This window comes from Poromitra crassiceps (assembly GCF_964638095.1).
Source record: "Poromitra crassiceps genome assembly, chromosome: 3".
Lineage (NCBI taxonomy): Eukaryota > Metazoa > Chordata > Actinopteri > Beryciformes > Melamphaidae > Poromitra > Poromitra crassiceps.
This window is the reverse complement of record NC_139625.1, coordinates 48,901,252-48,922,188: the sequence shown is the minus strand read 5'-3', so window position 1 is coordinate 48,922,188 and position 20,937 is coordinate 48,901,252. Positions and strand designations below refer to the sequence as shown.

The 20,937-nt window shown below is 45.0% G+C and overlaps 1 protein-coding gene across 1 annotated transcript in view; it reads right to left on the bottom strand.

The window, feature by feature from the left end:
* The window catches only part of baz1a (bromodomain adjacent to zinc finger domain, 1A), a 114,909-nt gene that overhangs the window by 32,868 nt on the left and 61,104 nt on the right, over positions 1 to 20,937 (bottom strand). The window contains exons 16-22 of the mRNA XM_083633763.1: positions 19,514 to 19,618; positions 11,410 to 11,504; positions 9,508 to 9,605; positions 8,134 to 8,357; positions 5,004 to 5,221; positions 2,715 to 2,833; positions 2,371 to 2,513 (exon numbers count right to left, since the gene is read on the bottom strand). Of these exons, the coding sequence (XP_083489889.1) occupies positions 2,371 to 2,513; positions 2,715 to 2,833; positions 5,004 to 5,221; positions 8,134 to 8,357; positions 9,508 to 9,605; positions 11,410 to 11,504; positions 19,514 to 19,618 (1,002 nt within the window). The remainder of the gene's footprint in view (positions 1 to 2,370; positions 2,514 to 2,714; positions 2,834 to 5,003; positions 5,222 to 8,133; positions 8,358 to 9,507; positions 9,606 to 11,409; positions 11,505 to 19,513; positions 19,619 to 20,937) is intronic.

The following is a 20,937-nucleotide window of genomic DNA, read 5'->3' as shown; positions in this document are numbered from 1 at the left end:
AAAGTGCGCTGCATCCCCCCGCTTTTTCACATCGTGTCGCCAGCTCCCAGCTGAGAATAATGTAACTTTTCAGAAAGACGCTGGTGTCGCCAACTAAATCATATGGAGGGGCTATTGCAGCGGAGACGGAGGGGCTGTGGCAGCAGATTGACTGCTGTTCACAGGCACAGCTAACGTTATGCTTCATGCATATCGATCGATGCGATTTCCGTTTCCTCATGACTTCTTCTCTCTTTTCTCCTGGCCTTTCTCTAATCTGGAGAGCACTGTCGCCACCTAATGGGTCCCTAAAATAGCTTTTACACATTCAACAGCCACCATACTTTCACAGGAGATGGATAAAAACGCAATAGACCCTTCTCACGGGGGCCATTTTGTGTCGAGAAGCCAGGGTAAACACAGGTGCAAGCAAAACACTAATGAGGGTTTCCAACTTCCATGATTGGGATTTGGAAACCCTCATTAGTGTTTTGCTTGCACCTGTGTTTACCCTGGCTTCTCGACACAAAATGGCCCCCGTGAGAAGGGTCTATTGACGACTTTAGTCGTCTTTGGCACTCAACGTTACTAAAGCAATTGACGACTAAAGTCGTCATTGGCACTCAATGAGTTAAGCTTTCTCAAAGTACACCAAATTCATGCATTTTACTTTAAAATGTTTAAAAAAATCTCATGGGGGGGGCATGCCCCCGCGCCCCCCTAGGGGGTCTGCGGTCCCCCACCACAAATACTCAAAATCCTATGGGAAACACTGTAGAGGCAGCCATACTGTTTCCGGTCTACTGCCTGGAATGGAGACAAAGATCGTATATTGGAGGCAGGAGCGAGGCTCTTATCCTTTTTGGACAACAGTGCTCCAGCCATGATGTTGCAGTGGAACAAGGTATAAGCCTTCAGTTCTTACCAATAGACGATCTTTGGCACAAATGATGACTGGTGATGTAGTTTATTGCGGCGCGCGCAGCTTTGCATTTCCACTGTACACCCAGGATTTACACAGGCTGAAAACTGGCTGGAGGGGGGCTTTAACTAGAAATCGCTGGCACGTTGGTTCTTAGGGGGAAAGGCTATGGTATTTTAGAATGGGGATTTTGGTTAAATGCATGAAATAAGGTATGTGGTTTACACAAGCTTATGGGAGTAGCAGGGAGTTCCCCAAGCCCCGGCAGCCGGCTATTTCTCCGCCTACTGGCCTCTGGCCTACCGGTTACTTTATACAGTTAAAAAAAAAAAAAAAAAAAAAAAATGTTTTACAGTGGACCTGAACGCAACATACAAGATACCCGCTGTGTGTCCAAATGTTCATGTCATTCTGGCCAATACTCCACTTCTGTTATAACATTTCAGTCTGGAATATGGAATATCTTTCAATAATCTTTATGACTAAAAGGCTAAAAGTAATCTCATGTGTAAGAAATGACTGTTCTACAATTACGGTAAGTAAAACTGTAAATAATTAACTTGTTGGTTTTGGATTTATTTAGCTTCAAGAGTGCATTTTTGTTCTTGTGTGACCCTCAACACAGGCTTTGAGAATCCCGGGCCACTTACTGATACTTATGCTTAAATTAACCCACTCATATTCTGGTTTATTTCTAGAAAAACATTTTGGCTAGTGGAAATTCTAATTGGCTGGTAACTTCTAGCAGCCATATTGGCAGGTGGTCAAAAAAGTTAATTTCAAGCCCTGCAGGAAGAGCAAGTGGTGACATAGGAGTGAGTGAGAAAAGGATCAAATATTGGTGTTTAAGACTGAATAATGACATCACAACTGTTAATTTAAAATGAGTTATTCCTCTAAACCTGACTTCAAATGCCCAACATTTGTCCGCCCCGGCGCCGTTTGGCCCCCAACCCTCAGCAAAATCTGGCCCTCTGGTAGCGAGGACATTTTTTTGTGGTCCTTTCTATCATCAAAGTTCCTGGGTTACGGCATGACAATATTTGTTCGGCCCCCAGCAACAATCTGGGTTTCTCATGTTCCCCCCAATGAAAAATAATTGCCCACCCCTGATCTAGCCTCTTAAATTGGTTCTCAAAGTTAACCAGATTCATGCATTTTAGTTTAAAATGTACACATTTTTCTTACAGGGGGCATGGCCCCCCGAACCCCCCAACAGGGTCCAAGCAAGGTCTACCCACCACAATCTCTCCAAATCCTGTGGGAAACATAGTTATTAGTATTTACTTTGTTCTTAAAAATATACATTGCCTGTTTGTGTTTTACAACATGGATATTGTTTTATTTACGGTATAATTAAATTGCAGCAGGATCCTGCTGAACACCATGGTCAGACCCTCCGTACCAGTCTCTCTCCTACCTGTACGTCTCTCCCCACCTCTCTCTACCAGGCATTCTGTTTCTCCTACCTGTCTCTGGCTCTCAAATGGGCGGAGTCTAGCTCCATGCTCTCCAATCGTCCGTTCATCCCTCCATTCTCTCGTCCGTCAGAACAAAGCAGCTCGTAGTTCCGCGCTTCCAATGCCGACCGCCACACCTGTCTCTCCATCACCTGGACAGACAGGCAGACAGAGAAACAGACAGGCAGGCAGACAGGTTAGTGCAACGTGAACTGCCTCCTGTTCCTTGGTAGACAGTCCTCGGGTTTCACGGTGAGTGTGTGTGTGTACATTTGGTGTGTGGATGTGTGGTTGGTGTGTGTGCGTATGTGTGGTTGGTGTTTGTGTGTGTGTGTGTGTGTGTGTGTGTGTACCTTGAGAGTCCCCAGAGTCCCCTGGTGGATGCGGTCCTCGATGTCCAGCAGCAGGTCCCTCAGCCGGGTCTCCATCTGAGTCTCAGCAGCAAGGCATTCTGGGACGGATTTGGACGACTCTGTAACATGTGGAGAGAACAGAGAAGGCACCTGATTGGCTGAGGAGCTGCAGAGGTGCATTGTGGTACCTGTGTGGTACTGGTGCCTGTATTATTGTTTACCTGTGTGGTAGCAGTGTTATTGTTTACCTGTGCGGTATCCGTTATTATTTACCTGTGTGGAATTTGTGTTACCGGTTAGGGCTGTCCCAAACGACTATTTCTTCAATTAGTCGATTAATCTAACGATTTTTTAAATATATATACTGAACCTCAAATTCAAAAGGATTGCTGACAGATTAATGTTGGAGTATTACTGGAGTAATATGCAGTTAACTCATTGAATGCCAATGACGACAGCTGTCGTCAATTCAAATACTGACGTAGAGTGCCAAAGACGACGATTGTCGTCAATTGCGTTTTTTGACGGTGGGACGTGGATCAATCCCTGATACATCTCTGGTACAACTATTGTAGCTATTGGAGGTCTATAACCTATTTTACAGAACCCTTAGGTGGCGACAGTGCTCTCCACATAACAGAAAGGCAAGGAAAAAACAAAGAAGAAGTCGTTATGGAAACGGAAATCGCATCGCATCCGTATGCATCGATATGCTGAAGCACGTTACTGCAGCTGTGCCTGCAGCAGCCAATCTGCTCCCACAATTGAGCCGCTCCGTGTCGGTTGCAACAGCACATCCGCACATCCACACCGTGGAGTTGTTTATTATTCTCAACTGGAAGCATAGGAGCCGGTGACAAACACACGCGGAACGCTGTAAAAAAGCTGGATGTTCACCCTTCACTGTGCGCACAGCAAACTCAGCAGAGAGCCACCACAGACAGGAGGAGGAGTGTGCAGTTGAGGCGAGGCGAGGCGGGGCGGGGCGGGGCGGGGGGGGGGGGGGGGGGGGGGGCACGCAGAGCAGCACGCAACACCCAGACAGACCCAGGCAGCAGGACAGGATTGACAAACGCAAGCCAGAATATCCGATGCCCACCAGCAGCAAATCAAGACCAGCAAGAAGCTGCAACCAGCAGCGCACGCAGGGGCCAGCGCTGCTGGTTGTAGCTAAAAATATTATTCTGCCAAACAAAATTCCCTGGCCTTCACTGTTTTATTGAAGGAAATTATTTTTGAGGTGTGACTACATTAGAAAAGATTAGCTTCAGAGTCAGTGATGTGCTTGAAATGTTTAATTTCACAAAAGGCCAATTATCTCAGCTTCTAGAAAAAAATTGCTGTTTTTGGATGAATCAAGCTATCTTCTCCGGCTCATAACTAAAGAACGGAAAATGGGATCATTAAACTTTTTTTTGCAGATGATAGAATAGAGTCTCATCGTTCTTTGTGCGTGTTCAGTGTTTACATAGTAATATCACACAATATTCTGTGGGCCTCGAGAAATCACTGAAAACGCTCTGAAACTCTGGCACTGGGAGCGTCCGTTCTCCAAAAGTGGCTGGCACTCAATGAGTTAAGATAATCACTGGCAAATAAATGTTAAAGTAATTGAAATTATTTAACTTACATTAATTAAGTGCAGGGATGCAATGTCATTGATAGTGAAAAAGGTGATAGATACCAGGGCAGACATAACACCACTCAGAAATCCTATCTTAGGATGAAAAAGGTGACTGTCACCTAAAGGTCACTAGTTTACATCTCTGTAAGTGACTAGCAAACGCGTTCCACGTGTTGATAATCCTAATATGCGTGATCAAAAAGTGCGTTAAAACAGGACTGACTTGGTACGGTCTGCTGCCCATCAACAGGACACCCGATAACAAATCAATAACAAAACCGTGTGATAGACGGAGCCAACTTCACTAGCCGCTTCCGCTAGCTGACAACAACAGTATGATTTCCGGTCGGATTTCCCCCGAAATAGAAGCCATTGTACACAAGTCTAACGCACACAGAAGCCATTAAAAACATTTATTTTTAAATCTTATATTGGAACGGAGCTATCTAGTGTATTAATGATCTTTTCTTCACTTAATTCCGACGCATCGACGCACATTATGCAAGCAGACGCATTTACGTATGACGTCGACTAAGCCGACGCGTCGGGACAGCCCTAGTACCAGTATCGGTATTGTCTGTGTGGTATCTGCATTATTGTTTACTTGTGTGGAATCTGTGTTATTGTTTACCTGTGTGTTGTTTAACTGTAGTGATGTTGTTTACCTGTGTGGAATCTGCTGCGTGCAGAGTCGTCGAGCAGCAGCAGCAGGCGCTCTCTCTCCTGCAGCAGCGTCTCCTTCAGGCCGTTCTCTCGGTGTCCACGGGAGTTCAGCGCCTCCAGCAGCTGCTCCAGCTCTGCCCCCGAGCTGAAGAAAGACCACTGATTGGGCCGCTCCACTGGGGGGATGGGACCAGGGCTGGGGGTGGGGCTAAAGCTGGCACTGAGCGGGGAGAGGAAGACTGCGTTAATAGACCTTTTTAGGGTGGACGTCACAGGCTTAGTTGCTCATGCATCGCGGTATCCAATATATATATACCGTAAATTCCGGACTATAAGCCGCGGCTTTTCCCCCGTTTTTTGGCCTTTTTTGGCCCCTGCGGCTTATATAACGGTGCGGCTTATCTATGGATTTTTTCAGCCAAAAAAAAAAAAAAAAAAATGAATTCTCTCTTCTTTAGCACTCTTTCTAACTATAAATCCACTTCTGTTTTAATTTCCTCTCTTGCCCTCTTTTCACCACACCGCGGACACTGTAAAAAAAAACACAGGTGGTGTTGTGTTATGTTGTTTTGTTGAAATGTTAATAAATGGGAGCTTCCTCAAACAGCCATCTCTTTCCCGACAATCCCCTCTGTGCACGAACCCTTACATATGGTAATTAAACATTAAAACACAAAAACAAAAACAAAAAAAAAAAACAAAAAAAAACATTAAAACACGGCTTATAGTCCGGTGCGGCTTATATATGTAAAAAACAGTCCATTTTGCTGCTGCGGCTTATAGTCCGGTGCGGCTTATAGTGCGGAATTTACGGTATATATAAATATATATATATATATATATATATATATATATAATATTTATTTATTTATATTTTAACACATTCACTGCCACCAGTTTTTTTTTTTTTACCGTAGGTAGCTTCTGCCAAGGTTTTTTTTTGAGGATTCTGGCTCATCTTTCAAGAGCCGAGGATTATTTTCTGCTAGTATTTTGTGAACACAAAATATCTCAAAATAACTAATAGAATGTGTGCTTTCTCTGTCTAAAAGAGTTAGTTTGTAGAGTTAGTAGTTATGTAGGCATTAGCAGCATGGTTTCAGCGTCTGAAAATTTAAGCTGAGATAAATGGCTTTTTGTGAAATTCGATAGAACAGTCACTTTAACCATTTATTTTTGGCATCAGTAAGACGTCAGACATCTAAACAATAGTTTTGAACAGTAATTTCCTCCATAACAGCAGGAAACCCCCCTCTCCTTCAAACTCCTCCCTCCGTGTGTGTTCTCCTCTTCCCTCCGTGGCTGCAGCGGGTGTGTGACAAGCGAGTTGCTGTCTGTGCTGCCTGGCTGCCCCTCGTCGGGCGAGTCTGGATGGGCTCGCTCGTTTCTTGGGGTTTCGGTTGAGAGCTTTGATGAAGCTTTTGCGATTCTGGTCTTATTTATGCTGCGTGTTTCAAAGTGTGTTGCACCCATAATCTATTATGCAAATTTGCAATCCCCCACCGCCAGCTCCCTGCGCGAAAGCGAAAGCGTTTTCGCCAATCCATTTTCATGAGATTGGCTTCCTCACGCGGCTGTTTTTTCTTGGCTTTCTCTCGTCTGGAGAGCACTGTCGCCACTTAGTGGGTCGGTAAAATAGATTATACACATTCAATACCTCCCATATTTTAATAGGAGATGTAAAAGGGGTTGATCGACGTCCCACCGTCAAAAAAAAATGATATCGATATCCACGGCAGTGAACGTGTTAACTGATGGATTCTCTGCAAAATTTTCACAGTTGCTTTGATTTGTTGTTTTTTATCCTATTATTGTTACAATTAATATTGTTTTTACCTTCTATTCTCATTCCCATTATGGAGCGGATCCGACTAACGAACAAGCAATAATAGCACAAACCTTGCCAGAGGTCTGCACTCTCCGAGTGGCTTTCTAGTTTTTTACATATATACATTTTTTATTTCATTAGCTTTATGTTTGATTTGATTTGAAGTGCTAAATAATTTTGCAATGTTGGATTTAAACAATTACTATGCAAATTAAGTTTATAATGAATACTGTTTGTCAATGGTGCAGTACCAACTCCCAGATGTGACCCTTAAAGGCGCTGACAGGGTTCTGCGCAGCCTCGACTTGGAGCCTTGCCGGCGACTAGTGGCGACAGTGAGACTGTGCATACTCGAACGTAACTCGGCGCGTTGGCTGCAGTACATGTCCAAAACACTAGGTGGCTTGTGGTACACTATGGCGGCGTTCACACCCAAATCGCTTTTTTCAGTTAGAACGCTATGGAAATCATGTCGAGAGCGCTTCCATTGTGCACAAAACACAGTGCACGGAGCGTTTTTTGTGTGCTTCCTTTTGTTTTCCCCTGCAGTCGCGTGCAGTACAGATCAGAAGACGACGACTAAACGGACGGTAGCCAGCTAGTTTTGTCTGATGTTGTTGACTGTCAACATGAAAGCCAGATTATTGCCAATTCTGGCAGCAGCGGAGGTTGAGGATCCCTCTGGGAGGAGAAAAGGTAGGAGTGGAAAAGACGAGCAGCACGCTTTTCCTCCAAATGTTCAACTTTTTCACCTTAAAAACGCCCATAGCGCTCCTCCAAAAACAAAAGATGGCACCAGCGCTAAACGCCAGGTGCGTTCCTTGAAAGAGGGGCACGTTTAGCACGTCCTTACATAGAGAATTAATTGCAGAAAGGTGCTGGCAGCTCCAAAAACGCTTTTGGTGTGAATGTCCCCTATTGCGTGTTTTCCATATGACGTTATCATGTCGTTTACCAAGAACTTGCAATCATGTCGGTGGGGGGACATGTTATTTACTCCATTTCAAAACTCATTCCGGTGAGCCTGCAGAAGGCTTTGCTAGATGAGGGACAAGCACTGTTAAATGAGGAAATGGCATTTCTTCATTCCTCACAACAACTACGTCAGCGGATATGTGCGCGGCCCAAGGGAACGGCCAATCACAGCTCTCGTGCTGGTCACGTCCACGTTGACGCCGCAGAGTCACATTTTCGAGGAGCTGCACGGCCCCCTCCGCCGAGCTGCACCGATAGGACGCCCAGCTGCGGCGACCCCTCGGTGCAGGCGATTTCGCGTAAGCATAAAACCAGTTTAAATGACCTACCCCTCTGCGTCAGGCTCCGCCCCCTCCTCCTCGGACCCCACCCCCTCCTCCCCGACAGGGCGGGGCTTCAGCATGTCTTCAGTCAGGCCGAAGCCATCCTCCTCCACGAATAGTGCGCCGGCAGAGGGGAGAAGCCAGTAGCGGCGGTACAGCCGGTCTCTGCCCAGAGGGAGGAGAGAGGTGCAGGCAGCTGCGCACTGGATACGCTCCTGCAGGGAGCGCACCTGTGGAGGGAGGGAGGCAGAGAGAGGAGGGGGGGGGGGGGGGGGGGGCAGGGGGACAGAGAGAGAGAAGGGGGGGAAAGAGTGTTAAACAGTTCAATCCAGATTCTGTTAGTGACCGCAGTCTAAATTTGCTTTTCCACTGCATGTTACTGGCTCAACTCGAGTCTACTCTCCTCGTTTGGTTTTCCATTGGGCAAGTGGAGGTACCAGATACCACATCACCTGGTATAATTTGTGGTAGCACCTCCATTGAGGTTCCAAGCAAGCTGAGGCGATACCAAAATGTGAGGTGAAAACACTGCAGCCTGCTGATTGGTCAGAGTAATCTTTCGAGACAGACTTTCAACTTCCATTGAAAATCTGTCAGCAAGCTCAGTGAAAAGCTCAATAACAGGGGGGCAGGCTCGCATGCTGCACTTTACCCAATGAAAATGGAGTGGACGTGACTAAGAGTCAACCGGTGTGTAGTAAAACTTACCCTTTTCAGTGTGTAGCAACCGGTAGCAACGAGCTAGCATTGTTGTTGTTGTTTCATAGATAGCAACGGAGGGATTTAGAGCAACACGCAAGGAGCGGAAAAGAAATCCATAAATGGTCAGAGCCGGTCAGTCAGAGCCAATGGCAGAGCTTACAGGGAGCGGAAAGGGATTTTCTTCCGCTGCCGACCGGAGCCCCTTGACTTCCGGTTATTCATGGCTTCAAACGAGCCTGCCCCCAGAGGTTGTTAGAGATTTATTTTTTTTACGGTTGGGTTCCCAGATTAGGTCAGAGAGAAGCATCATCATTGTGCGACACGGGACATCCTGCACAAACCTGCCGTATTTAAATAGCCATGCTATTGTGGCAGCTGCAATTTTTTACACTGCCTACTTTTTTCTACTGCAATTGTACTACTGTACTTGTAATTTGTACTACTATTAAACGGCAACCCGCAAAACAAATGCGGTCCAGACATTCCTCTGAGTGATACCTTCCAGTTTAGCTGTGTGTCGTGTTGAAGATTACATCGTTGCAGTTTCATGCATCATCGCTATGACGACCAGTTGTGGGGGGGCACACTATCTGCAGTGGAAAACCAAGTGGTGCTGCTAAAGGAGAGTTGAGTGGTGCTGGTACCATAACAGTCCCCTCCCTGTCCAGACAGACTGACCTTCTCCTGCTCCTCCTCCAGCTCCTCTGCACTCAGGCTGCTGGGGGGGCAGGGGTCAGAGGTCACCGACTGTTGCTTCTCCTTCTGGATCACTTTACCTAGAGAGAGAGAGAGAGAGAGATATGTTTAATAATGTTCTCATACTAAGGGCTTGCAGCCAGAGAGAAAGCAATTTTGGATGAATATGAGTATATTATCAATTGAATGGTCTCAGTGAGATCTTCTCAGTGCCAGAAGGACAACTTAAATCATGACCCATAAGTTTTAATTGAATAAAATCGGAAAGCCGTAACAGTGAAAGTAGGGTTTTGATTGCTGCCAATAGGGCATAGCTGCACTTACCCTGTTTTGATACCTATCAAAACCCCACTTTTGACATTGACCACAGTGACCAAGCATTGTGGGTAGGGGATTCGACCAGCACTTATGCTGACGCATGCATTTTGGGTTACTAAATGTTTAACATAAATAATGTATCAATCAATTTGATATGTCCCATGTAGGCTACAATTTTAAAGGCCTTTGTGGAAGTTGCGGATTCCCACAGGCTGAAATTATACTTTCTTAACACATTCACTGCCAGCCATTTTTTTTTTTACTGTAGGTAGCTTCTGCCAGAGGGTTTTTTTGAGGATTCTGGCTCATCTTTCAAGACCCGAGGATTCTTTTCTGCTAAGATTTTGTGAACACAAAATATCTCAAAAGAACTAATAGAATGTGTGCTTTCTCTGTCTAAAAGAGTTAGTTTGTAGAGTTAGTAGTTATGTAGGCATTAGCACTTGAATACAGCATGGTTTCAGCGTCTGAAAATTTAAGCTGAGATAAATAGCTTTTTGTGAAATTCGATAGAACAGTCACTTTAACCATTCATTTTTGGCATCAGTAAGACGTCAGACATCTAAACAATAGTTTTGAACAGTAATTTCCTCCATAACAGCAGGAAACCCCCCTCTACTTCAAACTCCTCCCTCCGTGTGTGTTCTTCTTGGCTGCAGCGGGCGTGTCACAAGCTCGTTTCTGCTGCTGCTGCTGCTGCTGCTCCTGTCTGCTGGCGGCCGCTGGGCGAGGATGGGCTCGCTCGTTTCTTGGGGTTTCGGTTGAGAAACCCCAAGAAACGGGGTTTCTTTTGCGATTCTGGTCTTATTTATGCTGCGTGTTTCAAAGTGTGTTGCACCCATAATCTATTATGCAAATTTGCAATCCCCCACCGCCAGCAATCAGCGCGAAAGCGAAAGCGTTTTCGCCAATCCATTTTACAGTATGAGAATGGTTTCATCGCGTGTTCCCCTGCAGTTTTGGCTCGGCTTTTTCTAGTCTGGAGAGCACTGTCGCCACTTAGTGGGTCAGTGGAATGGGTTGTACACGTTCGGTGGCTTCAATATTTATATAAGAGATGTAAAAGGGTTAGATCAACGTCCCACCGTCAAATTTTTTTATTTTTTTATTTTGACGTATCAACACGTCATTGGCAGTCAACCGTTGGATTTTTTTTGACGTATCAACACGTCATTGGCAGTGAACGTGTTAGCAGTTAATTACTTTACATTGACGTTATATGCAGACAGAAAAAATAAAGAAAAGCGTCTCACGGATGAGACGACTTTCACTGCAGCGCTTACTATTTACTTGTTTAAATGACATTATTTTGAAAGTTTTAACCAGAAGTTTTTATTTTGTTTTGGCTGGCCTGACGCTAGCCCCGGGCAGCCGTCTTGAGAAGGGAGAAGGGAGGTGGAACAGAGAGCGCACAGCCATGGAGAAACTTAATGGGTTGAGAGTGCAATCTAAAAGTTTAAAAGGCGATGCTGCTGCTGTTACCCCATGGTGCTTAGCTGGGGTAAAAAAAAAAACGTGTACTAGTGGGACTTTTCATGTAAAAAAGGTATTAGATGAAGATCACACCTTTCATCTTCTTCCCACTGGATGAAGAGTTGAGCTCCTCCTCATCCTCAGTCTGCTGGTCTGCAGGAGTCTCACCGCACAGAGGGCCATCCTCACTGAGAGACAAAGAGGCAGACAGACTGGTGAGAAACATACAGAGACAGGCAGGCAGGCAGACAGGTGATAAACATTCAGACAGACATATCGTGTTATGACCATCATTATGTTCAGCCCGTAGGGATGGGTACTGAGCACCGGTATTTAATTGGTACCGGTTCCTGATTGGTCAGTACCAGGAGTATCGATAAGGTTCTGGACGTTCTGTGTTTGCTATCGGTATTTTATTTTATTATTATTAATTTTTTTACGGTTCCCTAACGATGACAAAGCGGCACCAGGCGTTTGACGTTGCGTGTTTACACTCATGTCTTGTCACTACGCTTGCGGCAGGTTTAAAAGATCAGTAGTATATTTGGAAGAACTAGTTTGGAACTAGTTTCATGATGAGGCATCGCAATGTTGAATCACACAACAGTCTCAAGGATAAAGCAAGCGACTACCCTGTGATGATTGGGAGGGAGACAGACAGAAAACTCTGCCTCTCTTTGCAACAAACACCAAACATCATTTACCAGAGAGTGGTAAAAAACGAGAGAGACAAATACTTTGCTACTCTAATTGCCAACAACACACAAAATCCCAGAGTTCTATTCCGGACTATTCATTCTGTTGTTCACCCCCCTCCCACCGCTGTCCACTCCAGGATCCATCCCCCCCTAAGTGTGAGGAATTTCTGTCCTTTTTCTCAGAAAAAGTGGAGACCATCAGAAGAAATATCCCACATTCCACACAGGACCTACCCACCACTCAGGGATGCTCATTCACCCTCGCCAGTTTTGAGCCCATTACTCTCTCTTCCCTCTCTGAGATCGTCTCTTCACTGAGGCCAGCTTCATCCCCCCTGGACCCCATCCCTGCCCCCCTCCTCAAGGAGGTTTTTGACACCGTGGGTCCTCACATCCTTGGCATTGTCAATAACTCCCTGGCTACTGGTACCGTTCCATCCTGCCTCAAACACGCAGTGGTTCAACCTCTCCTCAAGAAACCCAGCTTAGACCCCACCCTCCTCAGTAATTACCGGCCCATTTCCAAACTGCCTTTTCTATCAAAAATCCTGGAAAAGGCTGTCCTCAGTCAGCTGATGCCCTACCTCAAGAGGAACAACATCCTGGAGAAATTCCAGTCGGGGTTTAGGGCAGGACACAGCACTGAGTCAGCCCTCCTGAAGGTCCTCAATGACCTTCTCCTCACCGTGGACACTGGGAAATGTGCTGTGCTGGTCCTCCTCGACCTGAGTGCAGCATTTGACACAGTGGACCACTCCATCCTCACTGACCACCTCCAACAGGGGGTTGCATCACCAACACCGCCCTCTCCTGGTTCAGATCCTACCTAAACAATAGAACCTACTCGGTGAGTCTAGCCAACTTCTCCTCCCAGCAAGCCAACCTCACCTGCGGGGTCCCACAGGGTTCAATCATGGCACCCATCCTCTTCAATCTCTACATGCTCCCCCTCAGTCAAATCATTACACGGCACACCATCTCCTTCCACTGCTACGCCGATGATACACAGATCTATCTCCCACTCACAATAGCTGACTCCACAGCTAGACCGCCTGAAGACCTGCCTGGGCAACATCAAGGATTGGATGTCACAAAACCACCTGCAGTTGAATGAGAGCAAGGGGGAGATCGTTCTGTTTGGCAGCACCACCTCAGTCACTCAGATCTCCAGTAACATGAGAAGCCTCTCCTCCTTGGTGAAACCCACTGTGAGAAACCTTGGAGTCTTATTTGACTCAGATCTCAACTTCGACCATCAAGTGAGATCAGTGGTAAAATCCTGTTTCTTTCAACTGCGCATCATTGCAAAAATCAAATCCTTCCTTTCCCCCAGCGACCTTCAGAAAGTCATCATCATGCTCATTTTCTCACGACTGGACTATTGCAATTCCCTCTACTCTGGTCTTCCTGATAAAACCATCTACCCCCTCCAGCGCGTCCAAAATGCTGCTGCCAGGCTGGCCTCAGGCACCAGAATGAGGGACCACATCTCCCCAGTTCTTGTCTCTCTCCATTGGCTCCCAGTGAGGAAGAGAGTCATATTTAAGATGCTGATGTTTGTTTACAAAGCCCTCAACGGTCTCGCCCCGGCCTACATTGAGGAACTCCTGGTCAAATCCGTCAGCTCCAGGTCCCTCAGATCAAATGACCAACTGTGTCTGAGGGTCCCGCGAGCCAAACTGGTGACAAGGGGTTACCGGGCTTTGGCAGTGATGGCACCGACACTGTGGAATAAGCTCCCTTTGAACATCAAGTCTGCCAACACCTTACAGACTTTTAAGGCCTTGCTCAAAACCCACCTTTTCGCTCTAGATGATCACCGAGTTACTTTGCTGTTTTGTTGTGTGTCTGAGGTGTACTTATGTTCTCTGTCTGTCCGTCTGCCTGGTTCCCTGTCACCATTGTCCTGTCTATTAATTTCTTTTCTTTCTTTTTTTTCCCTTGGGCTGCACCCCGGACCAATGTAAAAGTTGGCTGAGGGGCGCAATATAAATGAAAATATCATATCATATCATATCATATCATATCATCAGGGTGCTTTGCTGAACCTGACCTATTTTCTGACAGAATATTATGTGGACTTTGAAAACTCTGAATACCTACTGCACCTTGTCTGTAATGGAGCCCACAGCATAAGAATTTCACACGTGCGTACTTGTACTACGGAGTGACAATACAAATCTTGAATCTTGAATACAGAACAACGAACAGCGACAGTGTTAACTTTACCTGTTATGTTAGCTTGCAGCAAAGTTACATCCAGAGCCATCCATTCAGCAGGTAAGGCCTCCGTAAAGAGATTTAATGCAGGCAACTTATCTTGGTTTCGAGTTTCTACTCAGTGACGTGTGCAATGCATTATTTCATTTCCTCTGGTCAAAGGGCTCGAATTTCAAAAATAATTGCTTATTTCTACTACAAAGGTGACCTAGGCTTAATAAATATTCACAGTGGTGAAATAGGCCTTCTCAGGAATTTGACTTGTAGTAAGTAATAACAAAATAACTGTTGAATCTTTTGACATCTTTTCATGGCATGTCTTTATTTTGAACCAAATTATGGCGTACTATCGGTAAGAGTATAAGTATTGGTATCAATAAGCAGTACCGGTATCGGTATCGATAAAATCCAAACGATACCCATCCCTAGGGCCGTGAGCTCAAAATGTCTTAAGCCCCAGACACACCGGGAGAACTAGAAAGGACTAGCGGCAGCTAGTACCCGACCAAGCCAAAAAGTTGCATTTGAAGACACCGCAAACACGACAGCTGACGGGCAACTAACTATCTATATAATAAGAATGAGAAGTGTCTGTGTGCGTATGTGTGTGCATGCGAGCAGAATTCTGGCCGGCCACGGGCTGAAACTTTCTGGGGGTGTAAAGAGCACCCCTGCGGGTGACCTGACGGAGCCGGATTGTTTAATTAGGTGATTGCCCTAATTACCTAATGATGTGATGACATCATCTTCCTGGCTGAGGCTATATAATTGATGTGATGACATTGAAGTGATGTCATCCGTGATGATGTCATATAGCAGGCGAGGCCGCGTAGCGGCCGAGCTGTGTATGCGACGTGCAGTGGGTGAGCTGCAGGGCAGGCGAGGCCGTGCAGTTACAACGATACTACTAAATCACATATATTACAGGCAAGCAAACAAGCGATTGTTAGACTTACCGTACTGTACATGTTAGCAAACAAGCAATGAATAGACCCTTCTCACGGGGACCATTTTGTGTCGAAAAGGCAGAGTAAATCCTCCCAAGATTCTTATATTTTTTCCAATCGATTCCCATTGGAAAAACCAAACAATACTTCATTGATTTAGATAAAATTATATGACGATTTATCTGGGCTGGGAAGAAGCCGAGGATTAGATATAAAGCAATGCAACTAGCAAAGGAGAATGGGGGTTTAGGCCTTCCATGCTTGAGGGATTATTATAGAGCAGCTCAGATTCGGCCACTAGTGGGCTGGTGTACTCCAAGCTATAATTCTAGGTGGAAAGAGATTGAAGGCTCAATGAGCGCGAGAATTCCAGTTAACACGTTGATAGGGGACCCTTCATCGACTGATTTTCTATCGGATCCCAATAACCCTTGGGTAATTAGCTCTCTTAAAACATGGAAAGAAATAATTAGAAAGCATTTGAAGGATAGGGCGGCATATGTGGTTTGCATATGACTCGAATTTCATCCCCAGTAGATATGACTCAACTTTTAGAAATTGGGTTCCTAATGGTCTTACAGCACATTGTACTCTCTTGAACCAAGGTAGAGTGTATAGCTTCCAGCCTGCTCTTCAAAATCTAAAAGGTGACCATATTATGAATATTAAGGAAAGATGGGAAGCAGAGGGAAACTCCACAATATCACCAGAAGAATGGATCAGAATATGTGGTCAGCAATGGAAAATGACAAGTACACCATCCTGGAGGGTATTCAGTTGAAAAAATGTGACTAGATACTTCTCTACTCCAGCGCAAAAAGCTAACTTCTCTCACCAATCTGTATGTTGGAGGTCATGTGGAAATGCAATGGCAAACCACTTTCACATCTTTTGGAGTTGTCCCTCTGTGGCTCCATTTTGGAAGGAAGTACACGAGGTCCTGGAGGCGGTTTTTATGATGGAAATTAATTTTGATTTTAAAATACTGTACTTGGAAGATATAGAAGAGTTGCATTGTGCGAAGTGAGACGAATATATGTTGAGAGTGATGTTAGTGGCCAGCAAAAAGGCAGTGACTAGAAAATGGCTAAAACGAGATGTACCAACTGTAAATGAATGGATAGATTTAATCCACTCGATATATGTAATGGAGAGAGTAACATTTAGACTAAGAGCTCAAGCTGATTCCTTTGAAGATAAGTGGTCGAAGTGGCTTGCCTATGTGTCGGATATAAGGCCTGACTTTATATAGCTGAGAAGAAACATGGTGGTGTGTGTACACGCTTATAAATGAGAATTGTATGTGGGTGCGAATGAATGAATGTTTCTTTTGTACTGGTTTGTTCTGTATTGTTTTGTTTGTCATTGAAAATAATAATAACAATAAAAAGTAAATGACAAAAAAGAAAGAAAAGGCAGGGTAAACACAGGTGCAAGCAAAACACTAATGAGGGTTTCCAACTACCATGATACTCTTTGAGTATTGTGGGTCTCAGGCCGAACTTCTTTAGTCGTCTGAGACCGTGCAGCCGTTGTTGGGCCTTTTTGGCAACAGAGGTGGTGTGGCTGGACCATGTTAGGTCACCCAGGTATTTAAAGCTGTCCACTCTTTCCACCTGTGCCGTAGATGGTGACCGGGCAGTGGGACCCCCCCCCCCTCCTGTAGTCTGTGATGATCTCCTTGGTCTTGGCCACATTCAGGGAGAGGTGGTTGTCCTGGCACCATTGCCATCCAGGACAGCCAGTTCTTTCCTGTAGGCCGTCTCGTCGCCGTTGGAGATCAGCCCCACCACTGCTGTGTCGTCCGCAAACTTCACGATGGTGTTTGAGGTTTGGGTTGCCACACAGTCATGGGTGTAGAGGTCATACCAGTAGGGGCTGGAGAGACATCCCTGTGGCGCTCCAATGCTGATGGGTGTGCCAGTTAAGATCCCTATCAAAGTGGACCCGTAGGTATGTGTAGGAGGTGACCTGCTTGATGTCATGGCCATGTATGGCAACCGTGCTGTGATACCACCCAGTATCGTGATACTGGGTGGTATAGTATTGCAGGGCAGAATATTGGTATCGCGTGACAACACTACAATGTAGTAGAACAAACTTATTGATGCTGTGTAATTGTTAGGGATGGGTATCGTTAAGGAATTAACTAACGATACTACTACTCTTATCGATACTGCATTGATCCGGTACTTTAACGCAGTGGTTCTCAACCTTTTTGAGCCGGGACCCCCCAAAAAATATGTTGGGGTCCGCGACCTGTTTGGAGCCCGTTAGGCATAGCAGTTAATTAGCTGCACCTGTTGAGTGTCCAGGGTCAGTCTGCCACACAAGATGACTTCCGGCTCCAGGATGCATTCACACACTCATTTCACTATCTCACTCAAATTGATTGACTACACTATATCATTTGCACGGGAGATATAATGGAAAATTAAAATAAATAAATAATAATAATTGGGCAGCCACCCCCAGGTTGAGAACCACTGCTTTAACGTATTCTTATCGGTACTTTTTGTTATTTTTAAGAGAACCCCCCCCCCCCCCAGGGCTGGTTGTTGTTGGTTATTTTCGTTATTTTTAACACCTTAAGTGCCATAGCCGAAATAATTCGTCTTACATAATCCAACGCTTAAGTGCCAGAGCCGAGTTTACTCGTCTTACATAAACATTTTTTTTTTTTGACGGTGGGACATCAATCAACAACTTTTACATCTTCGAGATCACTATTGGAGCAAGATAATGTGTATAATCTATTTTACCGACCCACTAAGTGTTGACAGTGCTCCCCCAGACGACCGAAATCAAAGAAAAAACTGCCGCGGGACCAAGCCGTTCAAGGAAATGCCGTGGCGATTTTACAGTAATCCATTCAAGACTTGTCTTGCCTGAGAGCGGCCGCGCACCGGCAGCAGCACACAGAGAGCGGAGAGCGATTTGCAAAATAGATCATAGGTGAAACACACTTTGAAACACCTCAGAAAGGCCAGAATCAACATCTGCCCATCGCCCACGCATTCCCCGGCCCATCTTGACTCGCACAAGGAGCGTCCGCACGCAGGCAAGCAGGCAGGCAGGCACACAGGCAGGCAGCAGCAAAAGCGCTTCTGACACGCCCGCTGTACAGCCAGGAGGAAGGAGGAGAAGACACACGGAGGGAGGAGTTTGAATGAGAGGGGTGTTTCCTGTTGTTATGGAGGAAATTACTGTTCAAAACTATTGTTTAGAATGTCTGACGGTCTTACTGATGCCAAAAATGAATGGTTAAAGTGACTGTTTCACAAAAAGCCATTTATCTCTGAATAAATTTCCAGACGCTGAAACCATGCTGTACTCAACGGCTAATATCTACATAACTACTAACTCTGCAAACTAACTCTTTTAGACAGAGAAAGCACACATTCTATTAGTTATTTTTAGATGATTGGTGTTCATGAATTCTTAACAGAAAAGAATCCTCGGCTGTCCTAAAATGAGCCAGAATCGTCAAAAACACCCCTGGCACAACTTACCTACAGGAATGAAAACATGGCTGGCATTCAATGTGTTAAGAGAAAGAAAAAAAAGTTGCTAAATCTTAATGGGTCCGTTTTTATTATTAATTTAAATATCCAGCATTATATAAGAATTTAAATCTCCTACCACTGCCAATACCAACATTAAGCTAGGGAAAGCATAAATAAAGCAAGACAGTATCTGTCTGCTGCACTTGCCCCCAAATCACTAAATATCCTCCCCTGCTCTGGAAGTAACATTTCTTTAGGACAACTGAGAGATGATGCTCTTGACGATTTATTTCAGACTGGGTTTTTGATTATTAACACACCCAAAGAGCTGGATAATGTTTACTACTCTCGTCTTAATCATCCATGTTCACATATTCCTACCTGATGAGGTGGGTCCATGTATCATGGGTAACCACAACCGGGGCAAATCGCAAATAACACATCATAGGCATGTCTTACGGAGTTGGTGAGATAAAATGTTCAAGATAACGTTTATGTAGCAAATAAATAGGAAACCTATTTTCTTAATTTCTCCAGTACCGATAAGAGAACCGTTAACGTGAAAGCTTATTGATCCTCCGGTATCTAGAAATCCGTCACCGGGGCCCGTTTGGTACCGGTTCTCGGTACCCATCCCAAGTCATTGTATGGCAATAACATCATATTATTCGTTTCTTTATGTGTCTAACCACGCCCAAATAAAAAAATATCTGGTAAATTGGTTCTGGTAATTTGGTAAACATACAAGAAAACCCCTCACATAGTTCCATTCAGCCAAACTAAACAAGGCAGGTGTGACTGTTTTATTAGACTGTTCCTCCTCTACCTGTTAGCCTGACTGCTCCTCCCCTCCTGCTCCTTCAGCCGCTCCTCCTTCTCCTTCATCCTCAGCTCCTGTTCCCTCAGCTTCTCCTCCTTACGCACACGGACCCTGAGAAGAGAGAGGAGACAAGGAGAGAGCAGAGAGGAGAGGAGGAGAAAGGAGAGTGGAGATAAGGAGAGAGCAGATAAGGAGATAGGAGATAAGGAGATAGGAGATAAGTAGAGAGGAGATAAGTAGAGGAGATAAGTAGAGAGGAGATAAGGAGAGTGGAGATAAGGAGAGAGGAGATAAGGAGAGTGGAGATAAGGAGAGAGGAGATAAGAAGAGTGGAGATAAGTAGAGGAGATAAGTAGAGAGGAGATAAGGAGAGTGGAGATAAGTAGAGGAGATAAGTAGAGAGGAGATAAGGAGAGTGGAGATAAGTAGAGAGGAGATAAGGAGAGTGGAGATAAGGAGAGAGGAGATAAGGAGAGTGGAGATAAGGAGAGAGGAGATAAGAAGAGTGGAGATAAGTAGAGGAGATAAGTAGAGAGGAGATAAGAAGAGTGGAGATAAGTAGAGGAGATAAGTAGAGAGGAGATAAGGAGAGTGGAGATAAGTAGAGAGGAGATAAGGAGAGTGGAGATAAGGAGAGAGGAGATAAGGAGAGTGGAGATAAGAAGAGTGGAGATAAGTAGAGTGGAGATAAGTAGAGAGGAGATAAGGATAGAGGAGACAAGGAGAGCCTTGAAGTGGAGCCTTGTGTTCTCCAGTTATTTTAGCACATTTTCACATCAAAACCACAACACTGTACAACAGAGAAAAGGTAGTTTAATGTGAGCCAAATAATTGTACGCACAGTCGCACACACATCTGTCCATTATTGTTATTGTTGTTGTTGTAGTTGTTTTTATTTTGTAGTTGTTTTTGGTGGTGTTGTTTTTGTTTTTTTTGTCAGTCCCCATGGGGTGGGTGGGGGGTGGGAGGGAGGGAGGGGGGGTGGGGGGGAGAAAAAGTTTTCATACTGTATTTTGTGACATCCATGTTTTTTGTGAAAACTGAGAAATAAAGTGATAAAAAAAAAAAAAAAACACAACACTGTTCCAGTCAAAATAAACATTCAGCCATCCTCCCTCCCTCTGTGGTGTCTGCCCTGCTCTTCCCTGTGTGTGTGTGTGTGTGTGTGTGTGTGTGTGTGTGTGTGTGTGTGTGTCCGAACGGCGGAGGAAGGTGAGCAGGAATAAGCTGTCTTATCTGTGGCAGCATAAACTGAATTCTTGCCAGAATTCTACCATGGCTTGTGGATGCGAACATGCGAACACATGTGTTTTGTCTCAAAACTGGTATTGATGACTTTAAGCACGAATCCAGTAAATTCTATTGTGTTTTTTTGGATTTTGAGATGATGTTCTGATAGCCTCCCGTCAGGAGGACGTTATTAACACCAT